The 27,639-nt window shown below is 34.7% G+C and overlaps 2 protein-coding genes and 1 non-coding gene across 4 annotated transcripts; all 3 read right to left on the bottom strand.

Annotated features, from left to right (window-relative positions):
- Positions 1 to 18,190: 18,190 nt before the first annotated feature.
- LOC112704541 (transcription termination factor MTERF15, mitochondrial-like) lies at positions 18,191 to 20,048 on the bottom strand. Its single transcript, XM_072201208.1, has one exon. It carries the CDS (start codon positions 19,844 to 19,846, stop codon positions 18,677 to 18,679), a length of 1,170 nt encoding a protein of 389 aa, XP_072057309.1. The 5' UTR covers positions 19,847 to 20,048; the 3' UTR covers positions 18,191 to 18,676.
- Positions 20,049 to 21,392: 1,344 nt separating this feature from the next.
- LOC112704514 (probable serine/threonine-protein phosphatase 2A regulatory subunit B'' subunit TON2) lies at positions 21,393 to 25,813 on the bottom strand. 2 transcript variants are annotated; one of them, XM_025755725.2, is made up of 12 exons: positions 25,436 to 25,813; positions 25,185 to 25,276; positions 24,848 to 24,910; positions 24,655 to 24,753; positions 24,068 to 24,226; positions 23,838 to 23,909; positions 23,563 to 23,695; positions 23,392 to 23,456; positions 23,076 to 23,151; positions 22,750 to 22,851; positions 22,266 to 22,458; positions 21,393 to 21,886 (listed from the first exon to the last, which is right to left on the bottom strand). In XM_025755725.2, exons 1-12 carry the CDS (start codon positions 25,572 to 25,574, stop codon positions 21,649 to 21,651), a joined length of 1,431 nt encoding a protein of 476 aa, XP_025611510.1. In that variant the 5' UTR covers positions 25,575 to 25,813; the 3' UTR covers positions 21,393 to 21,648. The 2 variants fall into 2 exon arrangements, with proteins under 2 accessions (XP_025611510.1, XP_025611511.1); XM_025755726.2 differs by lacking the exon at positions 24,068 to 24,226.
- LOC112714744 (small nucleolar RNA snoR104) lies at positions 21,971 to 22,088 on the bottom strand. Its single transcript, XR_003159344.1, has one exon. It is a non-coding gene; the product is annotated as a small nucleolar RNA snoR104 (small nucleolar RNA).
- Positions 25,814 to 27,639: the final 1,826 nt, after the last annotated feature.

The raw sequence follows: 27,639 nt of genomic DNA, 5'->3' as shown, positions 1-27,639 counted from the left end.
TTTTAGAATGAAACAAGAAATGCAGAAGGGACATTCTACAACGGATTGAGCCATGGATAAATGAGGGAGCTACAAGCTCTCTTAGAGGACTCAGATCCAACTGTCATTGTTCATGTGACCACCTCACAATTCATCACTTGGCTAGAAGAGAAGGCGAAATATCGCCATCTTGGCACCTTCATGTGGGAGATACCTTCATTTCACCTCTTCGTCCCTTCCTACAAGATAAAGCGACCATCTTTTGGCATGAGCTAAGGTACTTGACTCTCTTAATTCTCTTGGGAAGAATGAGAATTTTTTTTTTTCTTTTTTGTCCCTTTTTCTAACCAATTTTTAATTGTTGTAGGGTAAGACCACGCGATGCGCAGGGTGGTAAATTAATAAAAATATAAAATATATTTTAATAAATATTATATTATTTAAATATTAATTAAAATATACACAAATTGATATTAAATTTTATATTTTTTAATGAAATATTTTATAATACATAGTTGTTCTACAAAAGTTTTTTGTATTTATTTTAATTAATAGACTTAGTTTTTTTTATATGGTATTTATCCTCTTTTTTCATTTTCTAGTTATTATTAAAGTTTTTTCTTTTTTCTTTCTATCATATGTTCTTGTTAAGACATGTTTTTTTTTCAATTGTTGACATATATGCATTTTTTATTGTCTTTTTTTGTTTATCTTTTTCTTGGATTCGTTTATTTTTTCTTTAATCTTTTGATTGGTATATCATTTAGGTGTCATGATATTAGTGTTGGTGAACCAATCTCGTTAAAAAAACGTGACTTCCACATGCCCCATACAAACAAAATGACTACTTCATTCACGCTTCATTATGAAAAAACGTTCCTTCTTCTTCAACACACAAGAAACCGCTTCGTCTCTTCGAATCTCTCTCAAAATCACTCAAACTTCAGTCACGTTCTTTGCGAAAAGCACTACTGCAACAGAATCACGGGAAAATTTAGCAAAGAACAATAAAAAAGAACGAAAACAGCATCACATACTACAAAAGGTATGAGAAAAACTACTGTTCATCTGAAATCTTGCAATGTTGCATTTTTCCTAGTTGTATTTTAGGTTTATTGAAGTTATTTTCTTCGTTTAGTATATCAAACTATTATGCATGCATTTCTACAGTATAACTAGGGTTTGGAATGAAATTTATTGTTGTTTTCATTCAGTTCAGTAGACAGTGTAACTAGCGCTTTGAAATTGGTTGTTACACTGTTCAGTACTTCTTTTGCATGAAAAAATACTATTCTTGATGATTAAAAGTTGAAAATAATTTATTCTTGACATTAACATTGTTCGGTTTGGTGGCATTCTTGAAATACTGTGATTGAATTTTTACAGTAGTATAACTAGGGCTTTGAAATAAATTTTGTGGATATTTTTAAATTTGACCAAATGAATTTTATTTGGTTCGGTGGCTTTCTTTTGCTTTGTTCGGTGGCTTTTAATTGACTTGATTAAGATATATATGCTTGTGCTTATTAGTGTATTGAGTGAAGTATTGACCAAACTTTTTTCTTACAGCAAAACAGAACAAGACAATGGCAACAATGAGGGAGAAGCCGCACTATAACGTAAGCACATTAAATATATTTATCCGCTTTCATTTGAATAATATCTATTTTCTATTATAAATATATCCTCACATTCTGTTTTAAAACTTGCAGAGAACTCATTATTGAAGATGTCAAACAAAGACAATGGCAACAGTGTACATGGATATGACTCAAGAAAAAAAAGGTATAGTAGAAGAAATGGGATTTGGTGTCCTGGCACATGTCCCAGAAATGAATGTCTCTCATGCCCTGTTGAGAGAATTGATTGACCACTTTGATAAAGAGAAAGGATGCTTGAAAACTCTCCAGAGCAGAATATACATAACTCATCAAAAAGTAGCAGTTGCCCTGGGTATAACCAACGGAGGTAATACACTTTTCACTTACTGCTTATTTTCAGTTCATTGGTTTACAGAAAATTAAACTGGGCTTTTTTACTGATTTATACTACTAAAATATTGTAGGGAAACGTTTTGATGATAAGGCTGATTATAACAACCTGAATCCAGAAGACAAGGAAATATTTGACAGCGTCAAAAATATTTTCTTGGCGACTTTGACAAGGAATGTGCTGGATATGAGCGTAGAAAGGGAGGAGAACCGGAAAAAAAATTCAAGAGAACTTTTGTTGTCTTCATACAAAAGTGCTTCTTTCTGCCCACAACAGTAAGTGTGGCCTCCCCAATCTATAAGCCACCAATCTTTCACGTCGACAACATTCGGGAATGGGATTAGGCAAAGCATATGCTCAACTTCTTGATGAAAGGAGTTGAAAACAAGAGAAAGGGGAGAAAACAGTCTGTTGATGGCTGTATTTTTGTATTGATGTTGATATACTTTCACGAAACCAAGTTCCCTCACCCGTTGGCACCTGATGCTCCCCCAGTACCTTGGGTGGCTCATTGGACAAAGCAAATGATGCTTGAACGGATTTCTAAAGAAGCAACAAAACCATTGGTAAACACTCTACTAGAATTCCTCCTAAATTTGGTTTCAAATGCTTTTAAAATACTATACTAACTAAATAAACTTCTGTTTTAGGTTATAATTAATTTATTTTTCATACTAATAATTGTTCACCATATGAACCTTTTTCGGTTCGGTGGGCTCGCATTTTGCTTCACCTGATTGTTACAGTATTCAATTGAGTCCTTGTGCATGTAAAAATGTTTCTTTGATCATTAAATAATTATCATGTTATATGGCTTTTTATTCAGCACATTAGTATCATTCGGTAAACTAGGTTGCTCATGTTGAATAAATAGTTCTTATTGTATTTTTCATTAAATAATTGAGTCCTTGTTTCTATTTTAGGGACTTCTATACAAAAAAGAAATGAAGAATGAAAAAACAGAAACAATAAATTTGGATAAAAAAGAAAAAGGAAAGAAAATAAAAAGGAAAATTGTCGATCTGGATTCTTCTTGGGAAGAAGAAAGATTTTTCAAATCTGAATCTGAATCTCAATCTTACAAAAGATCACCGTCAAAGAGAGCAAGACAAAAGAAGGTGCTTGTTGAGAAGGATTCACAATCAACAAGTGAAACTGAAAGCATTCCCATGGATTCAAAAAGCAAAAGTGAATCCGAAAACCAGTAAGTTTAATTTTCATATTGATTTCATTTAACTTGTAGCTTAAATTTGTTCTTATACACTTGTTCTTATGTATTGAAGAGAAGAAGAAATCGAAAAAACCGGAACAAAGAAAAGAAAACAACCACCGAAGGTGGTTAAAAAACAAACCAAAAAAAGGAAGCCTGTGCCAACAGATTCAGAGAGCACAAGCAAATCTGAAGGCCAGTAGGTATTGTTCAGCAAATGAATTCCTTTCGGTTCGGTGGTCTTCTAATTTTTGGTTCTGCCTTTTAATTGTTTTCGGTTCGGTGGTGTTTGTCAGTTTAGTTGAATTGATTGTTATTTCTTGCTTATATTTTTCTCGGTTATAAATTCGATGTGTTTGTCTGTCTTGCAGAGAAAAAGAAATTGAGGAAACACCCATAATAAAAAGAAAACAACCGCAAAGGGTGGCAAAAAACAAACCCAATCCGACAAGAAGTAAGTTTCTCGAATCAGATTTTCTTTTATTGATACTTTCATTTTAGGTGTATTAATACTTATTTTATGAATTTTCAGAAATGAACAAGCAAAAGACAACACTGCAGAAAGAAGAAGGCAAGCGTTGGAGACGATAAGAGAAAAGAGATAAAAAAAAAAGAAATGATTGAGCTCAGTCAACACACATTGCTCCGAATCAGTTTGCCTCAACAGAGGCACGAAATGAATCCTCTGAGACGTAAGATTCAATTTCTTATACCAAGTTCTTCTCCTTTCTTTGCTTACTTTTGCTAGAACCTTTTGTAATTCCTCTAGATTCAATTAATAATATTTATTTATCTTGGTTAGACTGCCAATTGTAAATCTGGGAAGTGAACCACTCTTGCAGACTCAGGGAAGCTGCGCACCATCTGTAAATGCCCAAGACAATACCAGGTTTGTTGCACTCTTTACTTTCGGTTTGGTGCTTAACAAAATGAATTTGATGTGTTTTTAGACCTCTAATTTTAATCTTGGTTTCTAATTTTAATTTGTATCTTTTTTTTAGGAAAAATACCCCAGAATCCACGGTAAAATATTTTAGAAAAAAGAAAATCCATCCAAGAAAACTCTAAAAAGTCCACCAGTGTAAGTTAAAAATATTTATGTTACTCTATCAGATTTAGGTAATTAAATTTTGTTTAATTAATCTCACAGAAAACGTGTTTAAATGTCAATAGCGCTACACCCAATTCTGATCTACAAATCATTCAGGTTCAACAAGAAACTCATTCTGAATCATTGAAAATGTGAGCTTTTCAATGTCCAGATTCCCATTTCTTAGAACAAATTCTAATTATTCAATATTAACTTTTTCTTTATTTACATTCCTTAGAAATCTTCTTGCATTGTCTTTTCCAAGTTCTCTTCAGGAAGAGTTGATCAAAGATGACTTTATCTATGTCTCTCCAAAGAGTCAAATACAACAAACCTCTGATAAAGAGTAAATTTATAAATATTTGTTCATCACATGAATCTTGTTCGGTTCTGTAGATTTGGTAATTTTAAATCATTACTGAAATATTTGCTATTTAATGTAGCAGCCCTACAAAACAACAACAACAACAACAACAACAACAACAACAACAACAACAACAACAACAACCTGAATTGTAAGTTTTACCATTATTCACCACATTGCTTAATTTAGGTTCAGTAGATTTGGTTGTTTTAAATCACTTGATAGATAGTGTGTTCATGATTTAAGGTTATTTTAAATCACTTCAACATCTATTAATGTAGCAGCCCTCTGGAACCACAACACCAGCCCAGAAAAAAAGCAACAGTGCAGCAATCGGAAGAAGAAGTAGATGTTAACGTGTAAATTTCAATGCTTATACAAATCCTAATAATTTTACTTCACTACATGTTTTAATTGTAAGTTTTATATCTTCTGTTTCTTATAGCTGATGCGTGAACATCTTTCCTATCTTTTCCTAGTGAATTTGCATTTAATTTGTTGAGTTTAATCAATAATTAATTATCTTTTAGCCACTATGGATGCTACTTTGAATCTTGTGCAATTCTGTTTATTTTAGGTAGCATTCGGCTGGATTTGATGGAGTTTCTACAAAAGAAGAACACAAGAATTGAAGGGGATAACCAGCGAGGAGCAACGCGTGCGCGTACCTGACGCGTGCGCATGATTTGGAGATTTGTACAGCGGCGCGTGCGCGTACCTGACGCGTACGCGTGACACGCGAAGAAGACCATCGACGCGTACGCGTGACTGACGCGTACGCGTGACATGCACCACGTGCAGAAAATGCAGAAAATGCTGGGGGCGATTTCTGGGCCCTATTTTGGCAATCAAGTAAGGCGCAGCTATTCACCAAGTTAGGCATGGATCCTACGAAGCAAGTGGTCCCCATCCATCAATTGAAGACTTGCTGATTACTATAATTAATTATGATTTAAATTTAAATTTGATTTTAAAATAGAAAAAGATATTATTTTAATTTTAGAAATTAGATTTTAAATTAATTTTAGATATAAAAGAAAAAAAGAAACTTCTCTTCTGATTATTCCATTCCACTTTTCATTCCATCTCATTCTGTAAATTACAGTTTACCTGAATCCTAGTTTTTCTCTCTGAACCATGAGCAACTAAACCTCCACTGTTAAGGTTAGGAGCTCTGTCTATTGTATGGATTGATCCTGTTCCTTGTTTTTTCTATTTTAATTTATGTACTGATTTATACTTCAAGAATTGTTTTCGTTCTTTATTTTATAAATTTGGGTGGAACGGAAGTATGACCCTCTTTCTAATTGAGTTCTTGTATAACTTGAAAAATCTCTTTACTTAAACAACAGCTTGAAAATAATTTCTCCTAAATTCTAATTATCTGGACTTAACGGGATACGTGACATATAATCCTCTTATATTTGGATAATTAGAATTTTTGTGGCATAATAACTAGAATTAAACTTCACCCCCTAATTGGAATCAATTGACCAAGGAATTGGCGGTTGATGAAAGTTAGAAGAGACTAGAAAAGTCTAAGGAATTAGGGTATAGTCACATATGGTTTGTCATGAATTAAATCTTGCATGATTAAAATAGTTAGCAAGAAAAGTTAATCCGGAAAATAGATAACTCTGAAGCCTTAACGGCCTTCTCCATATTATTTTCTCAACTTATTTATTGCCTATCTTCTGATATTCTGAAGTTCCTATTTAATGCTTTTTGAACTCTCAAACACCATTTTCTGCTTGTCTAACTAAGTAAATTAATCAACCATTGTTGTTTAGTCCATCAATCCTCATGGGATTGACCCTCACTCACCTGAGGTATTACTTGGTACGACCCGATGCACTTGCCGGTTAGTTTGTGGGTTGAAAATTCCGCACCAATGATGCGTGAGCATCTTATCTATCTTTTCATAGTAAATTTGCATCTAATTTGTTGAGTTTAATTAAGAATTAATTATATTTTAGCCACTATGGATGCTATTTTGAGTTTTGTGCAATTCTATTTATTTTAGGTAGCATTTGGAGGGATTTGATGAAGTTTCTGCAGAGAAAAAGAAGAAACCAAAGAGATGATCAGCGAAGACCGACGCGGACGCATGGCTCACGCGACCGCGCGGAATGGAGAAATCGCAATGACGCGATCGCGTGCCTGACGCGAACGCGTGGACTGGAATCTGCACAAATGACGCGAGCGCGTGGACGACGCGGACGCGTCACATACGCGATCTGCAATAATACAGAAAACGCTGGGGATGATTTCTGGGCTGTTTTGACCCACTTTCCAGCCCAGAAAACACAGATTAGAAGCTGCAGAATGGACAAAGCAAGTGGTCCCCACCCATCAACTGAAATCTGTTAATTAATTCGAATTTAAATTCAAATCTTATCTTTTAGGAAAAGATATTATTTTTAGTTTTAGATAATTAGATTTTAGATTTATTAGGATTAGTTATAAATAGAAACTCTGTATATTTAGACAGGTACCAGATTGTTACCAGAACCCTTATTTTTCTTCTCTGAACCATGAGCAACTAATCCTTCATTGTTAAGGTTAGGAGCTCTGTCTATTTGTATGGATTTATTCGTTTGATCTTTCTAATTTAATTCATGTCTTGATTTATATTTCAATAATTGTTTTCGCTCTTTACTTTATGAATATGGGTGGAACGGAAGTATGACCCATGTTCTAATTGAGTTCTTGTAAAACTTGGAAAAGCTCTTTACTTGACAATAGCTTGAAAACATATTATACTGAATTTCTAATTGTTTGTATTTAACGGGATACGTGACATATAATCCCTTTATTTTTGGATAATTAGAATTCTTTTGGCATATAAACTAGAAATTGATCATCACCCTCTAATTGGGATTAATTGACCAAGGAATTGGCAATTAATGAATTTTAGAGGAGACTAGGAAGGTCTAAGGAATTAGGGCCTAGTCACGTATAGTTTGCCATGAAATTAAATCTTGCATAATTAAATTAGTTAGTGATAAAAATAAATCTGGAAAATAGATAACTCTGAAACCTTAACTGCTTTCTCAACATTTTATTTCCAACTCATTTATTTGTCTATCCTTTTGATATTCTAAGTTCAAACTTAAACCTTTTAAACATCTCAAAACCAATTTTTGCTTGCCTAACTAAGCTTATCACTCAATAACTATTGCTTGATCCACCAATCCTCGTGGGATCGACCCTTACTCACGTAACGTATTACTTAGTACGATCCGGTGCACTTGCCGGTTAGTAGTGTGGGTTGTAAAATACCGCACCAAGTTTTTGGCGTCGTTGCCGGAGATTGACTGTGATTAACAACTATTAGTTGTTTGATTGCTTAGATTAAGCGTTTTAGTTTTAATTTTATTTATAAAAAAATAACAATTCCTTTCTTCCGTTTTTTTCTTTCGTTTCCTGTTTCCTCTTTTTATTTTACTCCTTTTTAATTTTTTTTCTTCTTTCCTAAAAAAAAATTTCCTTGTTTCGCGTTAACAATCCCCCTCCCTTGTTTCGTTTTCTTTAAATTTTTTTCTCTTTTTTCTTTTATTATTTAAAATAATAATAAAAAATTAATTAAAAAAATTCGAAAAAGATTTTTTAGCACCAATATTTTTCTTAATTTCTGAAATTAAGTTTGGTGTTTCCTAGTTAGTTTTATTTTAATTTTTAGAATTCTATTCTTTCTTCTTTGCTTTTCTATTTACCACATGGTGCGTTTAATCCTTTTTGGTGTTTTGTGCTAAGAAAAAATAATGGAGAGAGATCACATGAGTTACTACTCACATCCGAGTAGTGATTCATATTATGGTGGATGGAAGAACTATCAAAATTTTGGTTGGCAAAGTCAAAATCAAAGAAACTTCAATGCTCCATATTCATATCAAGAACCACCGTCTTCATATCCATACTAAGAATTAGGGGTGGCAAAGCGGGCCGGCCCGCCCCAACCCGCCCCGCCCCGCATAGGCCCGCCTCATAAACGGGGTGGGCCGGCCCGCCCCGCCAACTAAAATGGGTTCAAAATGCTAGCCCGCCCCGTTTTATGGCGGATTGGCGGGTTGGCGGGCTAGCCCGCTTAACTCTTTTTTTTTGAAAAAAAAATTTATTGGAATTAACCAAAAAAGAATAATTAAAAAATAAAATACAAATAAAAAATAGTCAAATTATAATATAATTTTTTACTATTTTTTTTAATTTTTAACTTCAATAAAATTGTTCAAAATAATATTTGTCAAAAAAAAACATCTTTATTTTAAAAAATAAGTCACATAATTTGAGCATATATACGAAATTGTAAAATAAAATAAATAAAGTTAATAACTAAAAGAAGAATAAAAACAAAAAATAAAAAAAAGTGTTTAAAAATTCTATAATTATTAATTTTATAATAGCAACCACTCTTTTATTTAATAAAAAAAAAGAAAAATAAAAAGCTTCGACCCGGCGGACCGGCCCGCCCCGCCCCGCCAAAACCCGCCAATTTGGCGGTGCGGATTTGGTGGGTTTTTTAATTTGACGGGCTCAAAATCCTATCCCGACCCGCCTTTTTAACGGGTTTAGCGAATCGGCCCGGCGGGCTCGACCCGTTTTGCCACCCCTACCAAGAATTATAATCTTTCTACCCATGTCAAGAGCCACCATCAGATATTGAAACTTCTCAGAAGGAGAGTGTTATGGAAGTAGAAATTCTTAATGCTATTCTTGCCCAGAACAAGCTTATGACTCAGCAATTAAGTCTACTTACTCAACAGATGAGTGGCATGCAAGTACCAACTATCAACACCCAACACCCAAATTTTGAGTGGGGAGAGCAACCTCAGAGACCACAAAATTTTAATCATAGTTCTCAGGGTATTCTTCAGCAGAATAATTCTAATAACCACTAGTTTCAGTCTTCTCAGCCTCAACAGAACAATGATTTGGAAGCAATCTTAGCAAGTTTTATGCCGGAAACCAGAGCCTCAATAAGAAACTTAGAAGTGCAAATGAGCCAAATAAGCAAGCAATTAGAAGAAGAGGAAGATGCACAACCTCCAATGCTCTTGGTAAGTAATGAAGAAGAGATTGCATTAGAAGAAAGCTACCAAGAGGAAGAGGTTGAAATTGAGGAAGCTTGCAAAGAGGTAGAAGAATTCAAGGAAGAACACAAGGAAGTGAAACTTGCAAGACCTCTCCCAAAGCCATTACCATCCAATACAACATTCAAGTGGGTAAAATTCCTATCCTTAATCCTTACCTTCCCACTTGAATATGGGCTACTAGAGACGGATGGTCAACTTAGAGCTCTTTGTGGCATTAAGAGTAAGAGGAAGATGGTTAATGGTAAGAGTTATCAAGCAAGGTTCAATATGGTTGCATGCTCCAAATTAAAGTGCAAGGATTGGTGTAGAGCTAATTTGAATGGGTCTAGAAGGTTATTTGGATGTCTCTGTGAGAATTCAGATTGCTTGCCACCAGGTGAAAATAATGGTGATCCACAAGAAGACGGACGTAAAAGCAAGATTTGGGACCCTGGAATTCATTCCCATAATCAACTCCCTTGGGGCCTTGTCACTTGCTTCAATTTGATCAAAGGCGTTATACGCCTGGTTTGGAATCCCGGTAGCCATTGGAATTACAAATATTGGTGGAGATTCCTAGATCAGTACAAGCATAAGCCACCATGACAAGGAGCTCACCACATGTCCAACCTAAGGACTTTAACTAAAAGTGCTTGGTGGGAGACAACCCACCGTGGTATGATCATTTTTTTTCATTCTTAGTTGTTTTTCATAGTAGTAATTTTCTTATTTGATTTTTTATTGAGTTCTTACTAATTTTCTGATCATGCAGCTATGTTTTTCCAGGAACCGAACACCTCAAGCTAAAAAAAATGCCACGCGACGCGACCGCATCAGCGACGCGTCCGTGTCGCAAGGAGAGGGGAGAAAATAAAAACGAACAGAGAGTCACGCTTGAGCGTGGCTGGAGGCATGCTAGTGGCACAAATCGCCCCACGCGACCGCGTGACCGACGCGACCGCTTCAACCAACTAAAACGCAATCACGCGAACGCGTGCCCCACGCGTTCGCGTCGCTTGCGCCACACTAGTTCGTCGCCCAGTTTTCTTTCTCTCTCTCTCTCCCAATCCTAATTCTCTCTTATTCTTTTATCCTTTTATTTTTCTCTCCTCATAATCTTCGTCTCTTCTATTTTCAGTTTTTTTTTGCTTGAGGACAAGCAAACCTTTAAGTTTGGTGTTGACGCTGCGCTTATTGGTTTTTTTCTGGCACAAAAGGGAGGCGAATCATCTTTACTGAGGAACACAACCTAAAGAATAAAGCTACCGCTAGGATAACTAAGGTGGTTGAGTTCCTTTCATTTTTATTCCTCCCCTTTTTTTCTCTCTATGTTATGTACTGGCTTTCTGCTATTTTGCTTTGTTTGTTGCATGATCTTTTATTAGTTAGAATTCTAGGACTAATTTTTTTTAATTTCTTTAATGCTGAAAAGATGTTTCATATACCACTCACTGAACTTGAATCCAAAAAGAAAAGAAAAAGAAGTGATGTATTGCATGAGAAATTGAATTTAATTCTAAGAATAGTCTTATTTACTTAAATGTGGTGGTATTTTCTATAATTTTTGAATGCATGATATGAACAGTGCATATTTGAATCTGAATCAAGGGATGTTGATGTATAAGGAACAGGAATTTAGAGAATTATTATGCCTTCTCTGAAATAAATAAAAATTTAATCCTTGAAGCAAAAGAAACAGCGAAAAAAATAAAATAATAAAAGCAAGGTCCAAGGCTCTGAGCATCAATGACTAGGGAGGTCAGACATGATTAAAAGCTCAAAGAGTTGTTTCCCTAGTCATATGCTTGTGGTGTGACTGTGTCAAGTAATCCTTGAGACAGAACACTTAGAGTCGAGACCAAGTGCGTTTAACAGAGTATGCCAAAGGCTTTGAGCACCACTGTCTGGGAGTAACTGAAAGAAAAATCAGAACTCAAAGGGAGTTCCCCAGTTAAGTGTTTGTGGTGTTTTTATGTCAAGTAACTCTTGAGACAAAGCATTTAAAGTCACGGCTAGGCTCAAGGTGCAAAGCACCAAAGAAAAATAAATTAAAGTAAATGTTGCTGTGTTCAAGGATTAAACTGAAATGTAAAGATCAGAGAATTCATAATATTATCCGGATTCTAAATCCGAACGACAATAACATTCTTGATTCAAAGGAGAGTGAGATGCCAAAACTATTCAGGATTACAGTTATAAACCCCACTATAAAAAGAGACATGAGCTTAATCGAACTCTCATTCTCATGCAAATTCACATCCTAAGCCTATATTAGTTTTGGTTGCTTGAGGACAAGCAACAGTTTAAGTTTGGTGTTGTGATGCGTGAGCATCTTATCTATCTTTTCCTAGTGAATTTGCATCTAATTTGTTGAGTTTAATTAAGAATTAATTATATTTTAGCCACTATGGATGCTATTTTGAGTTTTGTGCAATTCTATTTATTTTAGGTAGCATTCGGAGGGATTTGATGAAGTTTCTGCAGAGAAAAAGAAGAAACCAAAGAGATGACCAGCAAAGACCGACGCGGACGCAAGGCTCACGCGACCGCGCGGAATGGAGAAATCGCAATGACGCGATCGCGTGCCTGACGCGAACGCGTGGACTGGAATCTGCACAAATGACGCGAACGCGTGGACAACGCGGACGCGTCACATACGCGATCTGCAATAATACAAAAAATGCTGGGGGTGATTTCTGGGCTGTTTTGACCCACTTTCCAGCCCAGAAAACACAGATTAGAAGCTGCAGAATGGACAAAGCAAGTGGTCCCCACCCATCAACTGAAAATCTGTTAATTAATTCGAATTTAAATTCAAATCTTATCTTTTAGGAAAAGATATTATTTTTAGTTTTAGATAATTAGATTTTAGATTTATTAGGATTAGTTATAAATAGAAACTCTGTATATTTAGACAGGTACCAGATTGTTACCAGAACCCTTATTTTTCTTCTCTGAACCATGAGCAACTAATCCTTCATTGTTAAGGTTAGGAGCTCTGTCTATTTGTATGGATTTATTCGTTTGATCTTTTTAATTTAATTCATGTCTTGATTTATATTTCAATAATTATTTTCGCTCTTTAATTTATGAATATGGGTGGAACGGAAGTATGACCCATGTTCTAATTGAGTTCTTGTAAAACTTAGAAAAGCTCTTTACTTGAACAACAACTTGAAAACATATTATACTGAATTTCTAATTGTTTGTATTTAACGGGATATGTGACATATAATCCCTTTATTTTTGGATAATTAGAATTCTTTTGGCATATAAACTAGAAATTGATCATCACCCTCTAATTGGGATTAATTGACCAAGGAATTGGCAATTGATGAATTTTAGAGGAGACTAGGAAGGTCTAAGGAATTAGGGCCTAGTCACGTATAGTTTGCCATGAAATTAAATCTTGCATAATTAAATTAGTTAGTGATAAAAATAAATTTGGAAAATAGATAACCCTGAAACCTTAACTGCTTTCTCAACATTTTATTTCCAACTCATTTATTTGTCTATCCTTTTGATATTCTAAGTTCAAACTTAAACCTTTTGAACATCTCAAAACCAATTTTTGCTTGCCTAACTAAGCTTATCACTCAATAACTGTTGCTTGATCCACCAATCCTCATGGGATCGACCCTTACTCACGTAAGGTATTACTTGGTACGACCTGGTGTACTTGCCGGTTAGTAGTGTGGGTTATAAAATACCGCACCAACCAACAGCTGCCCTCCAAAACCTAAACAGCAGGCTATCGAGATATCTTCACTGAGGAAAACAGAGCCAAAACCTGCATTGTCTCTTACAAGTTCTGTTATTGAAGAATTATTGAAAGATGACTATTTCTATAAAATTTCTGATGATGAGTAATTTGCACATAAAAGTTATTTTTATTAATTTAAATGAGTTGTTTTTGAATTATTATCTATTTAATGTAGCAGCCCTCTCGAAGAAGAACAGCAACCTAGCCAAAGGAAAGATGATATGCCTTCCTTAACCTTGGGATAAGTTTACCAGCATCTCAACCAATTGATCCCTCTGAGCCGTTTGTTTGACAGCTTGAAGTCCTGGCAGAGGCAGCAGTAGATGCTGGAGTGCCGACAGTATTAAAGTTTGCTGAAGCAACAACTTCTGAGCCACCCTTGCCAGCCGTTGCAATTTTAAAAACTCCGGAAAAAAAATCTCAAAGGAGTTGATCGAAAAGTGTTATCATTGGATGACACATGTAAAAAAGACAAAAGATAGTAGCAACGAATATGATGCAATATTCATCTTGAAACATGAGGCACTTTATGAGGGGATAAGAGAATATTTCATGTCTCTAATGCCCGGAAGACAAGTGCATGCCTCGGTAAATTCTTTCCCAATTACTTTAACAATAATATTTTTTTTAAACACTCTTATACAGTATATCTCATAACTTTTCTTCGTGTAGGTTGTCAATATACATAGCATGATTCTCAACCAAATCAAAGTTCGGTGGTATTAGGAACAAATATACATTGTGCTGCTAGATATTATGGTAAGCTAAATTTCTTATTCACTGCTGATTCCTGTTTGGTTCAGTCATAATGTTAATATTGGTTCACCTGATTCTTATGTGTTTTGTTGAGTTCTTTTGCATGAAGAAAACTTTTTTCTTCATGAATGAATATTTTTCATGTCATATTCAGCATATGAATTGTGTTCGGTTCGGTGGAAATTTGATTTAACTGATCTTTGTTTTGCAGAATTTTATGTTGGAAAGACATGGCGTGGAGTACATTGATAAAACGATAAACAAGGCATACTAATTTGATATTGAGCAGTATACCCACCACCGCCAGTTTCTTGACAAAAGAAAACTTGTTTCGCATCCATTTGTAAGTTGTAATTTCTAAAAATTCTTCAATAATTCTCTCATCTGTTATTTATTTCCACTGAAATATTCTATCATTTACCCACAATTCATCTATTTGTGCCAATTTGTAACAGAGCTCATTGGTAGTTGTGGATTGCTGATGTCAAGAAAAAAAAATTCTATGTGCTTGACCCTATCCAAAAGCCGAAAAAAACATATACCTGAATCAAGAGTGATACTGAACAAATTTGTTGTAAGTTATTTTTCTTGTAAATTATTCAAATAATTTAGTACATGAAATGAGTTTGATTCACTGTTATGCTTTTTTTTTTTAATTTTTGTGTCCCTTTCAAGGATTAATAATTTCTCATATGAGGGTTTACGCTGGGGCGGAACCCTTAATTGAAGATGGGCTGGGAAAAAGAGCAGAGTATATCCAACTGAATGGTCAACGTACAGAATAAGAATCTTTCTCTTCTATAATGCTATATTTAATGTATTTTATTTTGTATACTATTAATCGTATTATACTCAATTCTTGCTTTGTTATGATTGTGGAATATACGTCATTAAATGGCTCGAAACAATCGATCCACGAAAGATCAAGAGCAGGAAGAGATATAAATATAGAGCTTGGACACAAGTAAGTACTTTCTAAATTAATAAACTTCTTTCTTTTCTTATTTCAATTGAGTTCATTTGTTATGTAACTAATTCCTTTCAATTGAAATGTAGGAAGAGATTGATGACTTCAGGTACCAATATGGTCCAAATCTTCTGTTGCATGAAATGAACAAAATCAGAGAGCAAGTGATTTGGGAATCTGAAGCAATAAGACTGCCAAAGTCATCTGCTGCCCACTCCAACCCTTATTGTAAATTTACATATGGGAATTTAGATAGTAAATAGGATATACTGTGAATCACTTGTTGTATTTGACAATATTTTGTTTAACTTGTTTAAAAAAGCAAACAATGCTTCTTTCAATGTATATATGTGAATATTAATGTAAATGCTAATCTATATATCTAATCTTAATATCACTAATTTTTTCAATGTATTCAATGTACTCATCTGAGATGTTAATTTATAAATCTTTTGGAACTGTCTGGCTGCTGTTTTATTCCAGGTTCTCAGTGATTGCAATTAGTGTATTTACAAATACATTAGTAACACCAAAAAACACAGTGAACCGAAATTACTACACTAGCCGAACCGAAAGTTTCAAACACACTGAATCCTGAACCCTAAACACCTAAATCTTAAACCCCTAAACCTCTAAAACCCTAAAACCTTAAAGCCTAACACTAAACCCTAAACCCTAAAACCCTAAACCCTAAACCCTAATCCCTAGTCCATAAACCCTAAAGCCTAACACTAAACCCTAAATCCCTGAACCCTAAACACTGAACCCCGAACCCTAAACCCTAAACCCTAAATCCTAAACCCTAAATCCTGATTCCCGTTTCTCAAAACAAATTCTAATTATTCAACTTAGAAATTAATACAATCGAAAAACTGCATATATCAATATATAATTTCACAAAAAAGTGACTATTCATTAAACACTAACAACAGTCAAAAATTATCCCTGCTATAACCATGGTGAACCGAAATTTGTTCATGGGTAAACAAAAATTTACATTAATAAAAACTAAAACTTGTACAATCTCCTCTTGGATAATTCATATCTAGTGTATTGTAAAGAGTGGAGCTTGACTGAATCGATGATGAGGAGTTTAAAAGGTTCAACTATAAAAGACATAATGAGGAGTTTAAATTTTATAATTTATCATTTTTATTCTACTTAAACTTTTATCATCAAACTAACAACAATAACTATTTAAATGTAAAATTAAAATTAATATCAAAAACCAATAGTAAAGTGTACAATCAATTAAAAAAATACTTAAACATCTCATAAAAAATGGATAGAATTATTACTATTATTATTTTATTATTATTATTATTAAATATTATAGAGACTGCTGAATGGGAGTTAAATCCCAAAATGATTCTTAAGATTGGCGTCGTGCACTAAAATCGTCCTGAGATTCCAATTACACCAATTACGTCCCTAAGATTGAAAAAAGTGCACCATATTAGTCCCTGACCTATTTTCCATTAACGACGTGATGACATGGCATGATGACATGGACTATAAGTGACATGTGTCACTTCATGATTTGACCACGTATAATGGTATGATGATATAGTGACCAGTGACACGTGGCATGCTGATGTGGATGGTTGTGCCACGTGTCACAATGTTATTTGGCCACGTGTCATCCATTATGTCATCGTTGTATATGCACCAAATTAGTCTCTCACTTTGCATTAAGTGACTCATTTTAGTCCCTAAAATTGAATGTCGTGCACTAAATTTTTTCTCATTTTTTTTTAAATTTAAAATTTTTAGTATCTTAGATACACTAATTTCAATTCTATTTTTTTATATATCGTTTAAATACAAGTGCTTTTATAAAAATTTTTAAGAGTTTAGTTTTAATTATATAATTTTTTTAATAATTTAACATTGATAAATTTTGTAATATATAAGTATGTTATTATAAAAAAATAATTATATGATTGATTAGACACATTTTTTTCATAAAAGAACATGTGTTTTTAACAAGAAATTAATAATTAAAATAAACAATTTTTTTCTTATGAAATACACGTTTTTGTTATGTGTAAATGAGCTTGATTGAAGACACTTCAAACACTTTCACTACCATCTCTGACCTCTACAGTTTAGACGAAAGAGGTCAGAAATGGTAATGAGGGAAGTTTGAAATGTCTTCACGTCAACTCCAAGATGACGGTTAAAGGTATCTGCAAGAAAAAAAATATTTTATAAAAGCACTGAAAGAGGTCGGAGATAGTAGTGAAGGTGCTTGAAATGCGTTCATGTCAACTCCAAGTTGGCGGTTAGGGTATTCGCAAGAGAAAAAATATTTTGTAAGAACATTTCTATTTGAAAAACATGTGAAAAAATATAATTGAAATTAACGCATTCAAAAATATTGAGAATTTTGAATTTATAAAAAAAATGAGAAAAAACTGGTAAAGGGACTAGTTTGGTGCACGATATTCAATTTCAGGGACTAAAGTGAGTCACTTAATGCAAAGTGAGGGACTAATTTAGTGCATCTACAACGATGACATAATAGATGACACGTGGACGAATATTGTTACGACACGTGGCACAAACGGATACGTGGCCAAATAATATTGTGACACGTGGCACAACCATCTATGTCAGCGTACCACGTGTTACTGGTCACCACATCATCATACCATTACACATGGCCAAATCATGAAGTGACACGTGTCACTTACAATCCACGTCATCATGCATGTCATCAGGTTGTTTATGAAAAATGAGTTAGGGACTAATATGGTACATTTTTTTCAATCTCAGAGACGTAATTGATGCAATTGAAATCCTAGGGACGATTTTTGTGCACGATTCCAATCTCAGGGACCATTTTGGGATTTAACTCGCTGAATGGTAATGTTTATTTTTACGTAAATATGAGATAAAGATTAAAGATTTATTTGAATTTTACTATCTCAAATCTACATAGATAATGGAATACATGTTCAAATAATTAAAACTAGTTTAAACGGTGACTAAATATCAATCAATAAAATCACTTATGCAAGAATAAAATTACATTAGACTTTGTACCAGATACATAAAGGGGAAAGAAGATCAACATTTGGGGCTCATTGCTGATGCAAGGATCAACGGCATCACATCATGTTCCAAAATTACAGACAAATGTGGAGAGAATTATATTCATCTTCCCCTGAAAAATAATGAAAGATAAAATTGTGAACTACAATCTACAGTCCTCCCTAATCACCACAAGGTTCTTAGACATTGTGCAGTTGCAAAAAATATTAAAAAGATGGCAGCTCAGCATGCTGGATTTAGAAGCATTCCCAGAGAATACCCTGAAAGCATCACATCTCACACACATTTAACCCCAGTTCACTAAAACTAACTACTAAGCCTCTTATGCTGACAGATATTACTGCCTGATTCATGGCAAAATTAATGCAAATTATCAAATGAAACCTCAGAAGACTAGACTGAAATTCAAAAAGGTATCCACAAAGCTCAAGACATCAATTTACTATCCATTACTGGAAGATTCATTTTCTCCCGATACAGCTTCAATAACTCCGGTGCTTGATCCTTACCACGATTCACATAATTCTTAAAGAACATCTCTTCCGAAACAGTATATGCTAACAAATGCCGACAACTCTTAATGACACCATTGGCCATAAGAATCTTCAAGACAGCAGCCCTGGGAACAAGCCTTTTCTCCAAATTCAGCGAGAGAAGAACCGGATAATTGGTGACATCAACAGGCTTCCAACCGAGTTCTTTGACAAAGAATTCAATGCAGGCCTCAATTTTCTGCACAGATTTGAGCATACAGAAAGGGTGCTTCACAAAAGCCTCACGAATGTTGTCATCAGTTAATCCAAACCTCTTGTACAACTCAACTTTCCTATCCCACATGGACTTTGGAAGCAGCTTAGCATACAACGCAGGAACAAAATTAGCCTTGGCGGGATCAACCCCCATTTTAATGACTTCATCTACCATACTCTTAAGGCCTGCAGAATTGAATCGAAGCAACCAAGGCCATTGGTGAAGTAGCCTTGCCATGCTTCTCTCACTGACCCCTAAATCAACCAGCAAATTAAGATTTCGATGCGACGTTGAAGAAGTTAAAATTTGGACAGAATGTAAAATAGAAGCAACGGTCCTTTCTTCAGAACGAAGGAAATTGTTCAACAAATCGAAAGTGGGGATTAGGTGTTTCTTTAAGCTTCTTTGCAAGATTACAGGGTTGAGCTCGATGATGCGGGCAAGTTGTGATTTTGAAGCGCCTTTGGAGATGAGGAACTGGAGCTTGGGCAAGATGGTCTCTTTGGGCTTGCTGAGGAGAACCCTGGGCGATTTCTGAATGACATTGTGAATCTGCAAATCTGAGAAACCGAAGCTCCTGAAGAGTGCGATGACTGAGTCGGGTTTCTCGGGACTCTTAAAAAGGACGTACTTCGAAGCACGAAGAGCGGAATCTGGGAGGAACCCGCACTTGTTGACGAGGTAATTCACCGAAAAGGATTGTATTTCCGGGGTTTTTGTGAGTGTGCTGTAATTGGGAGCACGGACAGGGGAAGGGGATGAAGGGATCAGAAAGGAGGGTGATGGGGTTCTTGTGATGACAGTGAGGTGGTACAAGAACAGGTTTTTGTTATAACATCCCCGCATGAGTTCTAATTTTTCTGACAGATCGACGACTATGAATCAGTGAAATGAGCGAAGGTTGAATTTTGCAGGGGACGGGAGCAAAAACCCCCCGGAAAACCCTAAATTCGGATTTAGGAGGGGAGCAAAAACGATTGATTGTGACGCGGAGAATAGTGTTACGTTTGTCGCATCTCTATGTGTGATACGACGCCGTCACGTGATTCAGTCACTTTTTTTATTTCTCATATTGGAAAGAAGATGGAGTATCACATGAGTATGAGAGTACATGGTATTTTACGCAAGTGTGATGGTTTGGAAATTGTTGGGTCCGATTTTATGACTTGTAAAGAAATCGCTTGGTCCGATTTCTTTGAACCCAAAAAAATTTGAATGTAAAGCATGAAATCGGTGGGTCCGATTTCCATGCACTGCCTTCCATAAACCACAAATCGGACGGTCCGATTTGTGTTCCCTTTCAACTGCAATAAATCGGACCGTCCGATTTCTTCCTTTCACCTGAACGCCGTCACAATAATGTAAAACTCCCCCAAATTCCATAACCCAGCATTACACCAAACTTAGTCTCATACCAAAAAAAATTAGCCTCTGCCAGTGATATGACGTCATAATATCCAACAAGGGAGAACTAAGAAGTAAATATTTAAACAACAATGCTAGGGCCAACAACATTTGTGATTGGTAGCCATCAACTATTTATCAATGATGATTTGATGGTGTGAAATTATTGTGAGATTTTATCTAATGACTCACATTTCTCTGCTGGTTACATGCTGGCGCCAAAATGCAATAAAATTGCTGGCCCCTAGACTTTTCTATATTGAAAATAGAGCAATGCTAGGAGTAGCAACTTTGGTATTTTGTAACCATCAATTGACCATCAATAGTATTTTTAATGGTGTGAGATTACATCTAATGATGAGAAATTACTCACTTTTTTTTTATGGTTAAGTGCTGACCAGAAAACACAAAAGTTGCTAACCCCTAGACTTTTCCTTTAAAATAACATGAAAATTCAGGTGCAATCGACTTCACATGGAGTTAATAACTGAAAACTGTTAGATGATTTGACTAAATTTTCAATTAACGACTCTCAGTTATCAACTTCACATGAAGTCGACTGCCTGAATTTCCACCTTTAAAATAATTAATTTATTAAAAAAATTCACTTGTTCTTATTTATCTAATTATCTTACATAGTTTTGTAAAGTAAATGTTTAAAATAATTTACATATCTAATAAATTAGGATATAGTTAGTTGAAGCTGTTGTAACTTGTTTCAACTAATTATCATTGTTAAAATCGACAAAATTTTGCAAGTTTAAACCAACCTATCTGAGAATTTCTATTTCTTTTGTAGATTCATAAATTTTTGGTATCTTTTCAATTCGGTCTGGTTTATTAATTGTCAATTGTATTCGAATGGTGGTTAGTTGTGCCTTTATCTTCATAAGATTGCGCACTTAAATAACACTTTAACAAAGATACTCCTTCCATTCACACAGAATTAGTTTATACTTTCTTTTTCCTATGAGAAAAGATACTCCAATAACTTCTAATCATGCGGGCCCATTATTAACATATAATCATATCAAGCATTTAGCTAAAGGAAAAGTTCGAACTACACGCGGCTAGATACACTACTTTTAACGTTTTACAGATAACACAACATGCAGATGAAGCAAAACTAATACACATCTAATGACTCAAAACACGAGCATTGGTTACATCCTGTGAGAATTCTAAGTTGAATGGGCATTAAGACGAGCAATATTCTGTTAGCAAGTGCCATGATGAACAATGGGTTATTCCTCCTCTGGCTCTTCTTCTTCCTGAAGTAGATTTTCTCTGTTGTCGTGAGCCCAGAAACCGCGCACATCGATGAGCATGCTGGCCACGGTTCCGCCCTGTTTGCAGGCCAGTAGATCAGCCAATGTAATCTTAAGGGGATCTGCCGGCTTAACCATATCCCACACTTCATCCCTCACATCTTCGATGCAAAGTTCGTAGTTGCCACCCTCAATCCATTTATGGTGCACATCCCTGTTTATAAATAAAAAGGGCCCTTTAGTAGGCAAAAACTGTCTCTAATAATGCCGGATCTCTTTAGGATCCTTCTACTAACTAACTTGTTACTGTCTATTTGAAACTTGTAGGATCATCTCAAGTGCTACAAGCAGGAAACAACAGTAGTTTAATGTAGGAAGATTGTATCAGGCAACATCTCCCCATGTGGATGCTCCCCTTCTATTCTTCCAATATTAACATTACATACCATTATCTTGTAGATATTAGAAGTTTGAAAAACTTTGTATAAAGAAAACATTGCAAGCCAAAGTAGGACCAAAGAGTATAAGGAAAATGGCAAAAGATATATTGGTAAATGCTAAATAGACAGTATACCAACAGAATGACAGTTTACCTGAAAAGGGAGTGAATATCAGCTGTAGTTAGGTATCCCCTTCCTTGAAGATCAAGACACCGGAATAAGTATGTCAACCCCTCTGGAGTGTCTTTGTTTTCTAAAGCCAGAACAAAGTCCAAGAAACTCTCAAAACTCATCTCCCGAGCATTTCCACTACCACCCTTTCCTCGGCGAACATGTTCATCGAATACTGTAGGACAAGAATTTAAACATAAAAGTATGAGACAAAACATCAACAGAGAGTCCAAAAGGCGTTGCTATCTAACAGTGAAATCATCAAAATGGGGGAAACAAAAGGATGCACTGTAGCATGGAGAACAGATAAGGGAGCGGAGCAAGAAGTGTCTTATTACCAATAGGAAATTTAAGTAAACGAGCAATTTAACATTACATGCAATAGTCAATAGATGTCAACCTACGAGGTAAATACCCCCAAAAAATTTACACCATAACAATTGCCAAATTGGAAACAATTTCTTACCTCTCTCGATAAAAATCTCTGTCAGAGTCCCATCTGCATATTCTCGAAGCTCCTGCTTGCTCAATGACCCACTTGCATCTTTATCAAGGGCAAGAAACATGTCTGCATATACAGATTTTTTTTCCAAAACGGGGAGAAAAAAAGTTGAAATAATGTCAACCTTAAATTATATTCTTCACAGCTCTAAGTTATCAGGAAATTCAACCCTTAGATAGGGCCATAATATTTCAAATTTGAAAGACTACGCATGCAAATATCACGAAAGGCCACGTAGGTGAATAATGGAGCACGATGCGAGTCAGAACTAAGCTACACAAGAAACCCACCACAAATACGTTGAGCAGAAGTCAAAGAGAACCAGTTTTCAGCTTGTTCTGTGTCTGTGACTTCTTCTTCACTTTCCTGAAATAGATAAAAGCATAGTCAAAGCTTCGAATCAAGGCCTATCAGAATTGACCAAATTACAGCTCAGAAATGTTATTATAAGGGTGAACCAATCATGAGGGTGAACGTATAAAAGATGTGCACCAGATGGTACAGTGAAAATGAAACAGCAAGATAGAGAAAGAAAGAACATGAAATGAACATTAAGTGGTTTGGCTCTAACAGAGATGGAAACTAAGAACTTCTCATGCAATCTACCTGGTGAAGCTCCATTAGTTCTTGGAGACAATTACTAAGCAACACTTTCTTGATGCAAGCTTTTCCTGTTTAAGGGAAACACATTATATAAGAGCTCTAAAATACTACTGGGTAAGAAAGTTAGCAATTAGTTGAAAATACATCAGGCAAATGTCAGTCAGACATGCAAACCTCGTCTATGAGGATCACAAAAGAAGAAAAACTTGTGTGCAGCAATACGACAATACATTTGAACAAAGGCTTCTGGCATATCACGTAATTGTGCCAAGTTGGGGATAAGACCTCGTATATATGCCTCCATTTCCTGTGGAGAATAGTAAATGACATTCAAGGTTAACCTAATCATCTTATATAAGAAACTGTTCAAGCTCATTGCTTCTCATGTTCATGTTAAGCACATGAAGAGCACACTAAATAGGAAACCCAATAACAATAAGAATCCATACATGTGGCTGAAGGAAACCATCAGAGTCCTCATCGAGTTCACTCATATCTATTCTTGCCTGTGTAAGTGAAACCTGAATAGCCATAGCAATTAGGTAGCAAACATTAGACATCAGATAGATTCAAGGTACAAGCAAACAAAAGAAAAACAAATGTTAAGAAAGAAAGAAAAACCCAAGCCACATCTATTTAAAAATGCCAATGAAATAATATAAGTTGACTGGTGACGTACTGTACGCATCACATAAAGGTAAAAGGGTAAAATGGCAATTCTTCCTTGTTCATCCTTCTCAAACTTCATGAAGTTTGAAGGGCTAAAAAAGCGTCGGCATTTTGGACCAATTTGTTCTGTACATACAGAGGCTATGTGGCAAAAGTCTTCATAATTCATCTATCAAACAAATTGAAATATTCATCAAGATTGCTGTAAAAACACAGTACAAAGACAAAGAACTCAAAAAACCATTCAAGGAAAGGCATCATCCATGAAAAGTAAAGTCCAAGTTTGAGCTTAACAATAAGTGTCAACAAGTGTTATATGGCAAATGTAACAAGAAAAGTATGTTGACATTGTTTTTATGAAACAGGCAAAAAACATATTAATGTCAAGTAATATTTGTACAGATGTTAAGAGTTTATCATTAATCTTTTTTATATAACCACGGAGGGAGGGATCAGTTAAACCCATCCTACTCTAAAAGAAATAGTGGTGGCTCTAAGGATTTATCGTACTGCCCTATTCCCAGAGGATAAACCTAGGTGTAAATATAATAATATTTAAGAAATGGGGAAGCAAAGGCAGATGGGAAAGTGGTGCACCTTCTCAGCACCAGTAGCATCGTCTATTACACAATTTTCTCTTAAGCAAACCCACATTGCATCCAAATCATCAGCATTCAGTAAAAGATCTGATTGTTTCTGCTCAGTAAACAGGGAGAATGTCACCAACTGAGAAAAGTATCACAAGTTTAAGCAGATACAACCAATGAATAGGTTAACCAGAAAATTATACCTTCAGAAACCTGTACTTTGCCAATCGCTGTACTCTATGACTGATTGATCCTTCTTCGGGTTTCTGCATGAAGGCACATAAATTTTCAAGAATCATATTGAGGCTTTAAACAAATGCCAAGTTAATCAAACTCCAGAGTTGAAACAAGAATGCCTATCCAGCTATCCTATATAATCTGTTAACGAAGATAAAATTACCTATGACTCTATGATGAGATACAACATGTAAGAGCTACTCTACATACCAGGGTACGAGTATTATGTACAAAATTTTAACTCAACAACAAAAAATATTATTATACTAGAATGAAGTAAGAAAAAGTAACGATTTCACATGCCTTCTTGTAGAAACTTGGAATCGTACCAGCTTCCGCGCTTTTCTTCTGCTTTTCTTTGAAAATGTCGAGCAAAATCCTCTTCGTTTCAAGCTCTGAAAAAGAGCAAGTTAGGGTTACAGATTAAGTGAAACCATAGTTCCAAATTCCAATACAATTCGAATTAATTGCTGAATCGAACAAAGAGATTGAGATAACAGAATGAAATTCTTCACTGAAAAGCTTAATGGAAAAAAAAATAAAGGAATGCGAACCCATCAAGGCTTCGGATCCGAGGCCGGCACCGGATCCGATGAAACGGCGAAGGTTACGGACCCATAACATGGAGGAAGCGGGAGGGATTTTCCTCTGAGGGGGATCATGGGCTTCGCCGTCGCTGGAGCCGCTGTACATGGCGGAGGGACACTCTGCTCCGATCTGATCTGACCTGATCTAAACTCAACCACCGACGTTACAAGTTTTACCACAAAAGCCCTCTTATTAGTTATTCCTTCGGTTCCTTTTCAGCTACATAAACATAATCAGCATCACCGTATTAATTTGATTGATTATCCTCGTAAACCAGTTTTGACGTCAATTAAAAACTTTTTAAACCCTTTTCTAAACCGAGCTTTTTCTTCAACAGACCATGCAATATTGAGGTTTTTTTACTAAAACTAGTTTATGATGTCATTATTACGAACAGAATAAAACACTGACGCTCTTTTTGGGCCATGGTTTATTGGGCTCAGAAGCATATATGGCCCAAGTTTCCTTCAAACAGTTAACGGTGTTTATTGGACCACTGGAATGCCATGGCCCATGAGTATGTCTTTAGAGCCATTTCTCGTTGACTCTTTTGTAATTTCAAATTGGTTACTTTGCAAAAACATAGTTGCTTCGGTTTTAATGTGGGTTGAGTCGTCAGCTCAGAATATTCAAATTTCGCCAAATAAATACAATAATTTATTGGCCGGTAACAATTTTTAAATGGACCTCAGATTTATGGTAGTTTAGTTTTTGACCAGTCAACCAAAACAAGAAAACAATTTATTCTCTGTAAAAAATTTTAAAATTACTCTCTTTTGATAGATTAATTTTTTTCATTCCCTTTCTTTTAATTAAATTTTTAATATAAGTATTAGAAAAATAAATTTTTAAAAAATATTATAAGATAAACTAATTTCTTTAAAAAAACAAAGAGATTAATCTGGATTCTAATTTTTTAAAAATAATTTTTTTAATCTAATTTAAAGTCTTTTTGAAGATCAATTTAAATATTTATTCTTGTTATTTAGATCAATATTGGATGGAGAATAAATTCTCTCCGGCTGATTTTTTTTTTATATTGGAACAAATTGTGTGATGTGCCCCAATATTTTAATGTATGTGAGTTTTACTCTTGTATGGGATAATTTTTTATGTTTTAAAAGATACAAAACGTTGATAACGTTTTGTATGTAAAAATAATTTTTTTACAAAATGGCAGAACCTTTTTGCATGGGGAAATTTTTTTTAAATGGGAAATAGAAAAACGTCATTAACGTTTTGATCTTTTTTATTTTTTTAATTAAAAAAAATTGAAAATGATAGTGACGTTTTGTATATTCTCACAATGACATACAATTTTTTAAACATTTTGATGGATTACATCAACTCAAATCCAATATTAAACAAAAAAAAGTGTCCTCTCTCCTATCTATGTTACATTTTACAACATCAATTTACAGAAAAAAAAAAATTAAAAGAATAGTCATTCTCATCTTGAATCTGCATGGCTGCTACCAAAAGGGTAGACAATAGAACTAGTGTGAATCTCCACTTGAAGATTACAGTCTTATTAATTATCAAAAATATTATTCTTATACTAAAATTAATCAATAATGTATTTATGTATAAATATATGTGTAATTTAATTTATTTTTAATATATATTTAAATTTTAGTATATATTTTATATTGGTAACTGATTTTGATATACACTTAGCATAACCGATTTATTATACACCAAATAATTATTGACTGTACAGCACTGAATTTGTAAGAAGATATAGAGAATGGTGTACGACAGTACGACTAACATGCATGCATTGTTGTATCTGATCTGAATCGGTAATGAAGATTCGGTTTCACTGTTTGCCATCATGATCATCATTTCATATTCGATCTTGATCCTGCAGATTAAACTACTGCACTGTACCAATCAGATTGCGCGCCGGATATTCATCTTCCTTACTACCACGCACGTCCGTACCCTACACATCAAATGAAAATAAATAATTAAACGCTGAAATTAAAACTCATGCATTTGTATTTTTACCTCAAGTTATTAGTTAAAAATTGTAAAAAATTTGATATATTTAATTTATTATTTAATAATTTTTAACTACTAACTTCACAATGAATATAACTGTATATGAAATTATGAATATCCACGTATATATATTATCAATACACGCATTTCACCTTGAGTTAGCATG

This window comes from Arachis hypogaea, chromosome 1, assembly GCF_003086295.3.
Source record: "Arachis hypogaea cultivar Tifrunner chromosome 1, arahy.Tifrunner.gnm2.J5K5, whole genome shotgun sequence".
Lineage (NCBI taxonomy): Eukaryota > Viridiplantae > Streptophyta > Magnoliopsida > Fabales > Fabaceae > Arachis > Arachis hypogaea.
The sequence above is the reverse complement of the archived record's forward strand: the minus strand, read 5'-3'. Positions and strand labels throughout refer to the sequence as shown.

Coding starts and splice junctions, on each gene's coding strand:
- LOC112704541 (XM_072201208.1), bottom strand. CDS start 19,846: ATGCGGGGATGTTATAACAAAAACCTGTTCTTGTACCACCTCACTGTC.
- LOC112704514 (XM_025755725.2), bottom strand. CDS start 25,574: ATGTACAGCGGCTCCAGCGACGGCGAAGCCCATGATCCCCCTCAGAGG. Junction 23,152..23,391: donor AACTAATGGAGCTTCACCAG/GTAGATTGCATG, acceptor TATCTATTTCAG/GAAAGTGAAGAAGAAGTCAC. Junction 22,852..23,075: donor TTCTGCTCAACGTATTTGTG/GTGGGTTTCTTG, acceptor CTGTATATGCAG/ACATGTTTCTTGCCCTTGAT.